The sequence below is a fragment of the Prionailurus viverrinus genome, chromosome A2 (assembly GCF_022837055.1).
Source record: "Prionailurus viverrinus isolate Anna chromosome A2, UM_Priviv_1.0, whole genome shotgun sequence".
Lineage (NCBI taxonomy): Eukaryota > Metazoa > Chordata > Mammalia > Carnivora > Felidae > Prionailurus > Prionailurus viverrinus.
In genome coordinates, this window is record NC_062562.1 from 51740111 (window position 1) to 51755401 (window position 15291).

The following is a 15291-nucleotide window of genomic DNA, read 5'->3' on the forward strand; positions in this document are numbered from 1 at the left end:
GAGGAAGCGTGTTAAAGACTAGCGTAAGAGGATGTAGTGTGGTGCTTCTCATCTGACAGCCTCCCCACAACCCCTGCCTGGGATTTAATGGTGTGCTTTAATGGTGCTCTTGGTCTCCATGGTGACACCAGCCTTCTAGTCCAAGAGAGATGGATGGGGTTTAAATCATTATTAGCCAAGGTACCAAGTGTGTTTTCCAGGCAGTAAATAATAGCTCCTAAAGCTCTTGTAAGCTTGGCTGGGCACTGCATGGAATATTTATGTCATTTGAGCTTGTCTAGGGATTTGTTTTCATTTTTGTGGTCTTTATGGTGGAGCTATGTAAAAATCAATAGCATTGCCTCTCTAGTTAATCTTAATTCACCATGAAATAGGCTTAAACACTAGACTCCCCCATCCAGTGATTTTTAGATATCCTGTGGACAAAGATTTGAATCGGGCTCAACCGTCTTAATGAGCATGGTTGCTATTTAAGTACCTTGTCACCTCTGGGCCCCCAGCTTTTCTACTACCATGCAAAGCTGGTTTCTTTCCCTGGAGATGATGGTCCCAGGCTGAAGCACCCCACGTGCTCCATGTCCTGACAGTTCTTTCTTGCTCTGAGGAATGTATTCACATAGTACATTCTAGATCAGGACTCTTTAGAGCAATAGGGACAGTCTGTCTCCCTTCGCAGCCCAGGCCCATGAAGAGCTCTCTAGCTACACCACTGCCACCTGAGCTGCCTGCTCCCTCATCAGAGTGATGTGTTCCTGAGCTCCCGCTGCTACTACTGAATGGGTCCACCATTATGGCTGTCCATGTCTAGGGCTGGCTTGTATGCCCTTATAGGCAGGGGTCCGACTCATTCATCAGCATGCTTTCCAAAAACAGCAGAGGGCCTGACACACAGTGGACTCAATAAATGGCTGGTGAATTGAATTAGAAAGCTCTTAATCCTCAGATGGAGAGGCTCAAAGTGAGAACTGTTTACATTTAAGGCCTGTTGCAGACACATGGGATTATATCCTGTTTTGTTCCATTTGTTCTTTCTGGGTTATTGAGGTCATAATGTGTTCATTCACCCACTATTTAGTCTGTGTAGGCCTTTGTGAAAAGCATTCAGAGCCTGCAAAGATGAATAAGGCGCTTGTCCTTCAGTGAATCCCACTTTAGAAGGAGAGGCAGGTGTACGAGAAGGTAGAATGATATCAGAGCTAAGTGAAAGAAGGCTGGGAGGCTGTTTGCTATGAGCCAATGTGTGAAGTTTCTGTGCCTGGTATTGTGTAGGCATTGGTTCATTTAATTCTCACCCTTAACCATAAGAGGTAGGAACTGTTATCCATATTCCATAGAGTTAAGAGCCCAAGGCTCAAAGGGATTGAGTTAATTGGCTGTATGATTATCCCCATTTTGTAGAAGAAAATATCAAGACCTAGAAAGACAATAACTTGCCAAAAGTAGGTCATGTACACAGAAAGTGCCAGAGGCGGGATTTGAGCTTGGTTATTCTGCTGTCAAGGTTGATCCCCCTATACTGCCCCCATGTGCTGTAGGCTAAGGAAGGAGGATTTCATCCTGTAGCCTAATGCTGATTCCTGAAAGACATGGTAATTGACCAGTCTTGAAAGTTGGCAAGATTTTGTTAACTAGAAAAGGGGGAAAGGACCTTCCAGGTGAAGAGAATGACAAAAGCAAAGGCTTACACCCATGAAAGTGCAGGGTTTGTTCGGGGACCACAGGGAAATGTGTGAGATGAAGCTGGTTGGATTGTAAGGCCACTTGAATTCACTATGGGGCTGTGTAGTGGTTGAGTGCTGGTTTTGGAGCCAGACAGATCTGAGCTTGAATCCTGTTTTTTCTGTTTAACCATGGGCTAAATACTCAGCTTCTGGGCACCTCACTTTCCACTTCTGTGAAAGGGGAAATGATAATGGTTTTTATCTTATAGAACTGGATAACATAAGAAGGAAGCATGTAGAACCAGCAATAAGTGTTAGTCGTGTCATTATTAGGGATCTCCTGATTTTCCATTTCTCCTGAACAGAGCACTTTTCCCTCTTAATCCCTCTGTTCCAACCAGCATACCCCTGATTGGTAAATAATAAAACCATGGGATCTCCAAATTGGACTAGTCCATGGGTGTAGATGATCTTTATGGCCCCAACCATTAACAAGAAGAAAGAATAACACCATTCCTAAGATGTTTGGTTCTGTGCCCACCATGCCCCAACCCCTGAAGATCCCTTATTGATCTAATCTTTCCTTCATAACCTATGAGGGCTGGCAGTGGCATTTTTGGGTCAGAATCTGAGAAGTCTTAGCAAATTTACCCCCATAAACTGTACCTGATTCCCCAACAGCCACATACCCCTCAATGGGGAGCCCCCAGGCTCCTTTCTCACTGGGTTCCTGAAGCCTCATGAGGGTTGGCAATGCTTATTGTCCTTGGCTTCCCCTGAAAGTCTGGCTCCCCCCTTTCACAGGGCAAGCTTTGTCCCTGTGATGACACAGCTGGGACCCATCCTTCCCTTCACTGCAGCCTTTCAGTCCCTTCTATTCTTTTAATTTGGAACTTGGTCTTAGGGGGTTTTATCCTGGTATAATTTCTCCTATTACATCTAAGAACTGTTTGCACCCTGCCCCCTTCAGTGACCATAGCTGTTGGCTGGAGTCAGGACTCCAGAGGATTCTCACCCATAATGGCCACTTTGGCTTATTCCTACCTCTCTCTAGCCTTCATTTCAGAGTCTGGCTGCTGCACCCCCTCACAGTGGCTATGTGTACTTCCCTTCTGTTCTGATGTTTTTCTTATCTCTGGTCCTCTTCACCTAGATTGTCCCAGCCAATGATTTACTACCTCTTTACACCAGCCTTCTGCTTTCTGCTGCCCCAACAATGCTCTTCACTCCCATTGTTAATGAGAGGATCCCATAAGGGTTTTCAAGAGCCACTCTCCTGCCCCCCCCAACCCTTACCGCCGAGACAGAGATGACTCCAGCCTCTTTGTTTACATTCTTGAACCCCCAGATATGTTGATTTCTACTGGCCAAAGCTACTCACTCACTGGGCTGGAGGGACATTGCTTATTGACCTAGTGATGCAAAGGCAGTCACAGTTTTTCCAATTATTGAGCAGTGTCTGTGTGGCAGTTGCCTTGCATGGTGATCTCAAATTCTCACATCAACCTTTGAAATAAGTGTTATCCTCATTTCACACATGAAGAGGACAGGGGCTCAGGAAGACCTCAGAGACCTTCTAACCCATGTATGCACCTTTCTACTTGATGATGGGATCCACACCAAATTTGGCTACTCACCCTGTCAGGCTCATTCTAAACTGTGACAGAGAAGGTTAAAACAGTGGTTTGTTAGAAATGGTGATCTCTTTGACAGGTCTGTTTTAACTGCTCTTTTAATTTTATGGACTGGACCTTTCTGAAGACTTCCTGACTGTATTTGTTGCCATTCCTGGTTGATTCCAGGTGTGGAAGGATGGTGGCTCTGAAGAGTCTACCTTCAGGATTCTCAGGTCATCCTTTGAATCTTCTTTTCATTCTGAGTAGAAAGGAATAAGGTGGATCATTTGGGCTAGTGCCTTCATTTAAGAAAAAATGATACAGACTTAAAGCAGGACAGGGCCTATCCAAGATCACAGAGGCAATCCGTGGTTAGATATTTAGGTTACATGTTGGACTTCTTACAACGGAGACCTCAAAGAGCAGTAGTGGAAGGAACGTGTATTTCTCTCTCCCATAACAGTCCAGGTATAAGCTGCCTGCTGTTGGGGACCCAGGCTGTTTCTGTTCTGTTGCCATGTTTTTCTTCATTTCCTATTTCTGTTAGAATGGTTGCCCTCATTTCCATGGTCTAAGATTTCTCACAACTTGGTCTTCATTCCAGCCTGTGGGATGGGCAAGAGGAGAAGAATAGGATACAGCTCTTCCCTTTAAAGATACAACCTGGAACTTGTACATAGTGTAGTCACATGGCCACACCTAGCTACAAGAGGGTCTGGGAAATGTTGACTTTATTCTAGACAGCCATGGATCCAGTCAAAAATAGGAGTTTTGTTACTGCAGAAAAAGGGAATGCGAATCTTGAAAGGGGGCCCATGTTCTCTGCCACTATGGTAAAATGGGGACTAGAGCTAGCTCATCCCACCCTGCTTGCTGCCTCCAGTTCTAACCCTGTCCCTCTCAACCCAGATCTAGGACAGTACCCTGAAACATGGGTCCCAAGGCTGGCTGGTGATTTTAGGCTCCACACATGGACTAACTTTCATAGATAAAGATACACCACAAATCACTGCATAAAAATTATAACTTCAGCTTCCCAAGGAAATATTTCTGCATTGCTGAAATGCTGTTATCTCCTTGAATAGTGAATATCTTTGCTATACTCTTATGAAAACATGGCTCTATCCACCTATTTAGAATTTGATTGCTAGAACAGAATGTTTTTTTCTTCATTTCCTATTTCTGTTAGAATGGTCTAAGAATAATGTCTCTAAAAAGGGTGAAGAGGCCAGATGTGTTCATGGTGACATCCCTCCTTCAGATCCACATTCTCCTAGAACCTTGTTTTGAGAGATCAGTAACATCCTCTGGGAGATCATACCAGACTATTTGGTGCCTGCTATGGTGTCCCTACCTAGGAATTCAGGTAGTTTTCCCTCAAAAACCAGCACTGGGGAAAATCTGTTGTTATTAAAAACATTGATTCTCTAAGGATTGCAATCATATGTAATGGGCATATGTACCCTACACACAGAGGCAAGCCCAGCTAGAATGGAAAGGGTTGGGGGAAGGCTGGACTAATACAATGTTTCCCACACTGGGGTGGTAGGCTACCAGGAGTTGCTGGCAAAAGTCAAGAAAACTGGACCTTTGAAGTTAAGGACAGACAGAGGGAGAAACAGGAGTTGAAAATAGGAAGGCATGTCTGGCCAGGTTTATGGCATGGAGCACAGCTTGTATGGTAGAAAGAGCTGACTTCTGATTACTTACCGTTCTGTGACCTGGCACAATCCACTTCTTTCTTTAATCCTCAAGTGTTTTTGTTTTTTGTTTGTTTGTTTGTTTTTGTCTACAAAATGGGGCCAGAACCTATTCGACTGGCATGAAGATCAGTCAGAGATAGTATACGACACATCTTTGGCACCCGGTGGTGCCTCAATTACCAACAGCATCTTCCAAGGCCCTGGGTAACTGGCTCTCAGAAGGTTCAGCCTAAATTAGAGTCAGGACCTTGGATAGCTCTACAAATCCTGGTCCTTTGAAAGGGTTGTGGTTAATCCTGGACTGTTCTAGAAAACATTGTGGTTGCTGGGCAGGACCCCAGCAATCATCCATGTGATCTATCCCACAAATATGGGAAGTGTTTTTTTCTACTGGCAGTCCACAGGATGATTTTAGTGATACATGAACCTGGATTAAAGAACATCCGATTACATAATGAGATAATATTCTCATGTTGCTTAAGGCAAAAGGTACAGTTAACTACTTCATCTTTTAGCACCTCCCTGACACTTGCTACTCTTGGTTTTGAACAGAGAACATAGCCCAGACTCTGACTGAGCCTTTGGCTATAATTTAATCATGCTTTGTTTTCATTGCATTTATTTTTGCATTTACCTTCTATATTTGTCATTAGATGTAATGGTTTTCTGTTTATGGGGGTAATTCAGTTTTTCCATTACATATATTTATTGAACATAAGAGAGAATATTGAATTATAGAAAATATTAAGTAAATAATACAAAAGTATACATATATATGGCAAAAAAAAAATTGAGAAAATGGTATAAAGATGATTGAAGCTTGGATTAGTTCATCCCTGCCTCTTGTGGATGGTAAAGTGCCAGCCCAGAGAGGCAATGGAACTTGCTCAAGCCACTTATTATATTGGATCTTCTGACCCTGTGGTTCTATGTCTTTGCCCCCACACCAGCCTACTTTCCCAAAGCCTTTTGAACAAGGCTCAACTTTCCAATTGACCCCATTATCCTGGAAAACTTAGGGAGGGGCAGCCTTTCTGCAACTTTTGTCATGTTCTCAATGATCAGACAGTCTCCCTGCTATGAAATAAATAGCTGTGTCCTGGAAGTAGGGGGAAAATGCTCCACAATTCCAGTATTGGAATGCAAATGAGCAATTAGAGTCAATTAAAACAGGATACAGTATAATTACCACCAAGTGTGCTAACCTTTATATTCAAGAGGACTTGACCTGCTGAAAGGAAATTAAACAATAGTAAAAAACAAAACAAAACCTCTTCCTTAACCAAGGGGGATGTGCTTGGGGCAGGAGCCTCACTTCAGGGGCCTCTGAGGTCTGACAGATTAGACCCTCCTTCCCCCACACCCAACTTTCTGGGTCTGAGCTACCAGCCAGACTTGATGGTACCTTGTCAGTGACTTTTATGCCCATCACCAAACACTGCATATTTTAGCTAAATGCCCAAGCCCTGCTTGGCTCTTCCAGAGACTCCTGTAGCCTTGGGCATCTTGAAAGCCATGCTGAACTTTGCTGCAAAGTACCTTGTACCTGCACTTCCTTGACCTCTGCATCTGAACTGATCTGTCTTTTAAAGCAAGATCTCTTACTTCCTTATTTATAAACACTCCTCTGAAAATCCGATTCGATTTTCTGAATCCCATTTTATGCGGACCCAGCGTTTCCTACAGAGGAAGCACACGGTAGTGTTATGAAACCCTGCAGTCTAACCTTGGGGCCCCAGACCTCAGCCTGCTTATTTGTTCATCCATCCACCAAATGTTTATTGAGCTTGTTTTATGTACCTTGTGCTGTCCTGGGCACTGTGGACACAGCAGGGAAAGTAAAAGACAAAACTCCCTTTCCTCAAGGAGCTTATGTTTTGGAAATCTTACACTTACAAGGTGATAAAACAGTGGGTGGAAAGCAGCTAGAGGGGACCAGAGAGCACTGGAGTGACAGGGATGTGTGTGTGGTGGGGGAGGGAGTCAGGGAGGAAGTGGCACTCCAGCTCTCCGTAACAGGTGGGCAGATGGCATGGCTTATAGGTTTAGAGGGTGGATCCTGAGCTGGGACTGAGGTACAGTAGTCCGGCCCCCCGCCCCTTATTCATGGTTTTGATCTCTGCGGTTTCAGTTCCTCCCTGGAAGCAGATGATCCTTCTCCTGATGTCAGAGGGTCAATAGTAGCCTAATGCTATGTCACAGTAGTCTAGGTCATTCACCTTGCTTCTCCTTACACAGGCACGTTATCATCTCACAGCATCACAAGAGGGATAAGTATAGTACAGTGAGGTATTTTGGGAGAGAGAGACCACATTCACTTAACTTTTATTGCAGTATATTGTTATAATTGTTCTAGTTTATTCTTAGTTAATGTTCATTAATGTGTTTAATCTCTTACTGTGACTAAGTTATTAATTAAACTTTATCATAGGTATGTACATACAGGAAAAAACATAGTATATATAGGGTTCAGTCCTACCTGTCTGGATCTTGGAACATATCCCCCATGGATAAGGGTGAGTGGGGGCTTATAGTACTTCAGAAACACCATTCTGGGCTTCAGCTGCCTGATGTATAAAGTAGGTAGGACAATGGTATCACACCTGGATGGCAGGGTCCCTGACTTTGAGGAGTCCTCAGCCTTGTGGGGATTCAAACACACCCAGGAGGAACACCTGGGGCTGGATAGTACAAATAGAAGAAGGCACAAAAAGATAAGGAGGCCTTGAAGGAGCCTGGCATGCTTTCCAAGGGTGAGGAACCTGGTACAGCAGAGGACAAAGTAGTTGGGGGAAGGATAGAGACTGATCAAGTCACACAGCAAGCCAGGGAAGCCCAAGATTTGAACAGGGGGTCATCTGACTCAAAGCCTAATCCTTTGCGCTATATCCCACGGCCTTCAATGTGCGGTTGGGGAGGGCAGATTCAGAGAAGCAGGAAGACACATGCTGAATTCATAGTTTTGAAACTTGCCTGCAGTGTGGACAGAGTGGGGCTGGTGCATGACTAAGAAGAAAGATAATGAAAGGCTTTGGTGGTGGGGCTGAAGAGGGGGTGTAATTTCAGAATATAGTTGGAGATCAAGTTGGTGGGTCTTAATACCACTGATTGAATGGGGACACAGCTCAGGAAAGAGGGGAGGCAGACTCCAGCTTGAACACCTGGAGGACAACCCAGGGGACAGTATTCTCAGCCCACTTCCACATTGTTGGCTAGTTCCACATCTTCCCTGCCTGACTCAGCCTCTCCCATTCCTGCTTATCCTTGGAGACCCAGCTGCAACTCCACTGTCGGCACCCAAAGGCCGAATCCATTCACAAAGAACCTTCCAGCCTGTCTCTCTAGCCTCCTTTTCCTGTTTCACACTGCTCCTTTGGGTGTCATGACCCCAGGAATCCCATTCAGGTATGCACATTCAGCAGGTCTTTCCTTAAGCACGAGATCTGGGGCTTACCACTCTGGGCACAGGGACTAAGGACCTGCAGGAGACTGTGAAGGCATAAATGAAAAGTGGGCTAGATCAAGGGTAGAAGATAGTGGGTTTCTTCCCAGCTGATTATGGAGCTGCTTGGAGTACTGTGGAGGGTTCTGAGGCTGTGTCCATGCTTAGCTGCACAGAGTATTGTGATCGATTAGTGATGTCTGCCATGAACACAGGAGGGATAGGGCAGGGTAAATGCTATTTATGTACAATTTCTTAATGACAAGATCTGTATTGTATGGACAATCTACAGCTGTTCTCAGGAAAAATCAAAGATGATGTCCCAATGGCTGGTATAACTGAGGGCAGAAACAAATCAGAAGGGGGCTGTTAAGAGAACCAGGACAAGTGTCAGATACAGGCTGTCCTCAGCATTGCATTTCAACTTTCATACCACTTGTGTCCATTACATAATGATGCCCCTAAACCACCTTTTGTTCCCTGACTTGAGGCTCTCAAACCTCAGCTCACAAAGGGATTTTTCTAGCTAATGCCTGCCAGCCAGTGGTTTCGTTTTGGCAGCCTAAGTCATTGTCTGTACTGTGGTCTTTGAGCAGTTCATCTGAATATTTTGTTTCCCTTATGGTTTTATTTTAAAAAACGTAAAAATGAAGGTGTGGATACCAGTGGAGGGAGGGTAGTTCTCCTCAATGTAATGTAGAAGCAGAACATGCATTTAGAACCTTAAACAATGGAATTACTTCAAAATAATTGTTATCTATTTAATAAATCATACTACTGTGGTCATTGAGGAGTAGTCTGCTATGTATGTTGTTGAGGGCATAGTGAGAGTGCATTTGGCTAGGTTATAAGTGACCCCTTAATGTTCACTCAAAAACAGACCAGGTGGAGGGGCTCCTGGGTGCTCAGTTGGTTGAGTATCCAACTTGTCTCCTGATTTTGACTCAGGTCATGATCCCAGGGTCCTAGGATCCAGCCCCACATCAGGCTTCATGCTCAGCCTAAGATTCTCTCTCTCCCTCTGCCCCTCTACCTTGCTTGCTCGTGTGTGTGCTCTCTCGCTCTCTCTCTCAAAAAAAAAAAAAAGACCAGGTGGAGTATAACCAACAAGTTTAGTCACATCAAGGTGGTCCCACAGAGTAAAGATAAAGTCCTATGATTTTCACTTGTTCTATTTTATAGGATAACATTCTTTTCCTTACATTTTGTGAGCATTGGGGGTTAAGATAGATATGTCATCCTTCAGGGCCTGGACATTCTGGATAATTAATCTTCTGCCATACCACAGAGACAAAAGTGGAAATTATGCAATTAAAAGCAATAGATTTTAGCTTCCTCCTGTCTTTTCACAGACATAAGCCAGTTGACCACGGTGTGGGGGTTCATTTTGAAGGAAGATACTCAAGAATTTATATGAAATGCTGAAGATCCACGCAAGATTGTGTCTGTAAGGCTAAGAGAAATGGGAGCTTTTATACCACGATGAGCTGTCTGGGCAGGAACCGTCAGCCCTATTGACTGCTGGCCTCTCATTTTTGACTATTAATATCAGCTGTTGGCTCCGATTCTTATACATCTGACTTGCATTCACCTGGATTACAGTATATGTTACAGCCAGAGGTTGTTTGAAATAACTGACATGTCAGTAGAGCTGACTGTTGGTTTGGAAACAGGATGCTTAACTGGCTGGGGCAGGGCTGTGAGTAGGCTGAGGATGCTGCCAGCCCTGTGGGCCAAGGACAGTGTCTGGATGAAACAACCCAGTCCTCCAGATGTGAGCTCCAGGACCCAATGACACCACCCTCTGTTGGTTCTTATTTCTTGTTTTTGAGGACTGGGTTTAAATCCCTGCTTTGTCACCAACTGAATGACTTACATTTGCATTTATGTAAAGTATGGACTCTTACTTTTTTGTTTGAAGGTTAAGTGCAAAGAAGCAATACCTTTTTTTGTTACTGCTTTGCAATGTTCCTGTCCCCTTTAGTCCCTCTAATGCGTATATGACCATTCTTCAATGAAGTAATAGCCCAGTTAACACAAGGATCACTGTGTGTCCTGCCATAAATAGCATCTCTATTTCAGTTTTTCGAAGATGTTAATTTATATGAAAATAAAAAATAATACAAGGAAAAATTCAAGTTACATAAATGTAACTATTTCCATTGTCATGTGTAAAGTGGCTGGCATTTAGTAAGATTTTATTCTCTTCTTCCCTCTGTCCCCGTTTCCCATGTCCTGAACTCCTTTATGGTTCAATACCTGGATCACCTCCTTGGAGAAGCCCTCCCTGACTGCCTCTGTAATTAGCTACTCTTTGGTCCTCCATCCTTTATATTCCGCTGATTACATAATGCATTAATTATCTACTTACCTACATGTCTGTCTTTTCTACCAGAGTGGGGCCTCTTGAGGCAGAAACTTCCATTTTGAGACTTATTTGCATATTCCAGAGTCTAGCTCAGCGCTTGGTGCATAGGAGTGTTTTTGGTGAGTGAGTGAGTAAGTAGGTGGATGAGTGAGTAAATGAATGAATGCAAAAACTGAGTGAGGGACTAGACCACTGGTAAAAGAAACCCTGAGCTGGGAAGGTCTTCAACTAGAAGAATTAAGACCGTAGGTCACACAGCATAAGTACTTTAGCAGGGAAGTCTGAGTCTCTGAACCATACAAAAGCTGGTACACATATCTGTGTCTGTGCACCTTTGGGGGAAGAGAGGAGAGTCTGTAGCTGTCCTCAGATTCTCAGAGACATCCATGGCCCCCAAATGTTGACAAGTTGCTGATGTAAACAGATGGAACAGGCAGGCCCCACCGAGAGGGCACAATGAAGTGATTACAGAAGAGATGTGACAAAGGAGGAAAAATCAGACCTGGAGGAGGAGACACCGAGTCCTGCATGGACCTCAAGGAGAGGTTGTGGCCCAAGGACAGGATAGAGTCTTGAGGGTGTTGCTATTTGCTTATAAGCAGTGCTTGTGTGAGGAAACCCAGGGAAGATTCTGTTTCTTGTACAGAATCTGTGGGCTGAAAAGAACTGCTCAGTTTGCTGGTTCCAATCATTGGCCTCCAGGCACACCGAGCAGAAATGATCCCAGGCAAACACTGGGTCTTTCTTGCCCCAAATAGCTTCCCTCCCCCATTTCCCTGCACTTTACTCTCCTCTCCTCTCCTCTCTCCTCTCCTCTCCTCTCCTCTCCTCTCCTCTCCTCTCCTCTCCTCTCCTCTCCTCTCTTCTTCTCTCCTCAGTATGTATGTATGTATTTATTTATTTATTTAGAGAGGGCATGTGAACAGGGGAGGGGCAGAGAGAGAGAGATAGAGAGAGAGAGGGAATCCCAAGCAGGCTCCACACTGTCAGCACAGAGCCCAAGGTGGGGCTTGATCTCTCAAACCCTGAGATCACGACCTGAGTCAAAGTCAAGAGTCAGACACTCAACCGACTGGGCCACCCAGGTGCCCCTCCCCTGCATCTTTCTATTCTATCCTTGGCTGTGAAAACTTGATTATCATTAAGAGCAGTCTTTTTCAAAAATGTGGGTCATGGCCCATTGGTGAATCGTGACGTAAATTTAGAGGGTCATGACCAGCCTTATGAAAACATGAAATAGAATATGATAGAAAATATTGAGTGCCTCACACATGTAAGAGTATCATGTGGGACGTCCTGTTTCAGCTCAATATGTATGGGATTTTGATATCATATGTATTTCCTTTTGTGGGTTGTGGTCACAAATGATTGATAAGCACCGGTCTCAAGCATCATTGTAGGCATTCATGAGATACTCGCTGAAAGGCCAGGCCCCTGAGCGGACAGTGGTGAGAGATGAGGTGGGAGAAGAAGCCACGTTGGGGTTCTACACTGGAAAGCCCTCTGCTCCTGGCCAGAAGTTAGGGCCCTGCCACATTGCCCACCACCATCACCCCTTCTTGATTCTTTCCTCTCCTCCCCTGGGCAGGTTGTATACGTCACTGCAACATTTCCCTATATCATGCTTCTGATCCTCCTGATCCGAGGCGTCACCTTGCCCGGGGCCTCCGAAGGCATCAAGTTCTACCTGTATCCTGACCTCTCCCGGCTCTCCGACCCACAGGTAAAGTTGCTTGCTTCGTGTCCAGTTGCCTGTTACCACTGGGATGCCCTCTGCTAGCCTCTGCTGCCAGCCACGGGGGCTTAGCAGCTGGCTGAGCATGTAGAAGTCCATGGACCCCTTCTCACAATAATCATTTTCCATGCATAAATTAAATGCCTAGGAAATCCAGTATATTGAAATACAACCATCAAAACATCAACAAAAGACAAATTTGTGGCATGTAATAATATATGTGCTTGTTTATCAATACATTAAAGAGCAAGATCCAGCAACAGGTCCTATGATTTTTATGGTTTCAAAGTCATGGTGAGCATAAATGATGTGTGGAGATATCTGTACTGTGATATGAAAGTATCTGGGATTTCTACTGCTGACAATTCTGCAGTTTGTTGTCTATGTTCATAATTGAAGAAATGCTAAATTTGTTAGAGGTAAGTGTAAACAGAAAGTTTTTCCTCTACCTAAGATCACAGATCCCCCAGCCATGCATCTCAGTGAGACCAACTGGGTCTTTGTTGGTGATTGATTTTCCTTGTGGGTGCAGCTCGCAGAAAGAAAATAAATGGTGAAAACTGGCTCACCTCTTAGTTGTGTCCGGTAAGGCGTTGGTTGTGCTGAATCTTGGATAGTGACTGTTTATACCTAAGCTTCTCTAAGTGGGCAGTGATGGTGTTCCCAGGTGTATGTTAGACAAGAGGTGAAAACAGACATCTTGCAGGCCCAGAAATGCTCCACCTCACTACTTGTTAGAAGCTCCTGGGACCTTTTGAAAAATCCCAATTCCCAGAGTGTAACCCATACCAATTAAATTAAATTTTCTGGGGGTGGTTCCCAGGTATCAGTGTTTCCTAAAGGCCATCAGGTAAATCCAGGGTGTCAGATAATGTGCTCAAAGACATCTGATGGCCAAGGAGACATCCATTGTTGTTTAACTGAAGTATAGTTGATATACAATGTTATATTAGTTTCAGCTGTACGACATAGTGATTCTGGCATTTTTGTACATTGCAAAGTGATCACCCTGGTAAATCTAGCTACCATCTGTCAGCGTACACAGTTGTTATATATTATCAACTATATTCCATGTAGTGTACGTTGTATCCCTCTGACTTATTTATTTTATAACTGGAAGTTTGTACCTTTTAATCCCCTTCTGCTATTTTGCCTACCCCCATCCCAGCAACCACTAGATTGTTCTCTGTATCTTGGAGTCTGTTTCTGTTCTGTTTTGTTTTTTTTTTTTTTTGGATTCAACATATAAGCAAAATCATACAGTATTTGTCTTTCTCTGACTTATTTCACTTAAATAATACCCCCAGGTCCATCCATGTTGTTGCAAATGGCAAGATTTCATTCTTCTTTGTGACTGAATAGTATTCCGTTGTATCTGTGTACCATATTTTCTTTATCCATTTGTCAATCAGTGGACACTTGGGCTGCTTTTATAATTTGGCTATTGTAAATAATGCCGTGATGAACATAGAGGCACCCATATTTCTATTAAAATGAACATAGATACATCATGCATTAGAATGTAGAATCTGCATTCATAGTAGATGAGACTGCAGGAAACTCTGAGTCTGCAGTCTGTAGCTTCCAGCCACCCCCTGTTAGGAGAACTTGGGTGGAAAGGTTTATGGAGGGTGAGTTATTGCAGCTCAGGTGTAGCTCATTACACTGATTAAGGTCCATGGTGAAGTGGCAACGTGTGCTCGTTTCTTCTCAGTTTGCTGTGCCGTGAGGGGCCCCTGAGGCTCGGGGCACCACCGGGCACCTGATGCAGCATCCTGAGTTGCAGGCAGAATCCCTAGGAAGAAGGAAATTAGCTCCTGACTGTTGGCCTCACCAACTCCAACCTCCTATGGCAAAGGCTCAGTTGGAGAGTGAATTTTGGAAAACGTATTTCCAGAATCACTGGTCTGTGCCTTTTTGTCAGATCTACAAATTCTTGACCCAGTACAGATTTCCTGTTCTTTCCTCTGCTCACAGGTTTCCTTATCCTATTCCTCAGGGTCTGTCAGGAAGGAGATCCTGGGCATCACCCACATTTTCCAAACCTAACTGATCATCGGAACACCTTGGAACATGTTAAGAATGCAGTTTTGGGGGTATGTGATGGCACCTGCCTATTTATATAATTAGGAAGCTGCCGAGGAGATTCTGATGATCAGAAAAGTTTGGGAAAAGCCAGCCAACACTAACGACCGTAGAGCCCTATCTACACATATACACATGTACCACAAACGCACATACCCACACACAGAACAGAGGTGAAGTCAGGTGTTCACCATTCACACTGTATGCCTCATCATCCCAGTTTCCTGCCATCTCCCTTCCTCTCAGGCTTTGGCTCCCAGGCCAGCACTCACTTGCTAGGCTGTTCTGAGGAATGGCCACTTGGAGTCGTGGTACGAACATTGGGCCAGCAGTCAGGACCTGGCTTTCCTCGGACTCTGCTGCTGATCCTAAGTGACCTTGGACAGGTTCCTTCTCTTTTTCTCCTTCTGGGCCTTCGTTTTCCCATGAAGGCAAGAAAAGGTTGATTTCATTCCCAGGTTCAAAGTGGATTTTGAGATACCTGCATTTCCCATGAACATGGGTTGACTGATAGACTTACAGGCCATCTTCAGCCTTCTGCCCATTTTTGTAAATAAAGTCTTATTGGAACACAGCCATGTTACTTATTTTTCCCCATATTGTTTGGCTGCTCAAAGGCATAGCTCAGAGGCAGAGATGAGTAGCTGAGACAGAAACCATATGACCCCTATGCCCCGCCCC

The 15291-nt window shown here is 44.3% G+C and overlaps 1 protein-coding gene across 1 annotated transcript in view; it reads left to right on the forward strand.

Moving 5' to 3' along the window:
• Positions 1-15291, forward strand: part of SLC6A11 (solute carrier family 6 member 11) — a 134672-nt gene that overhangs the window by 51104 nt on the left and 68277 nt on the right. The window contains exon 6 of the mRNA XM_047850768.1: positions 12379-12513. Within this exon, the coding sequence (XP_047706724.1) occupies positions 12379-12513 (135 nt within the window). The remainder of the gene's footprint in view (positions 1-12378; positions 12514-15291) is intronic.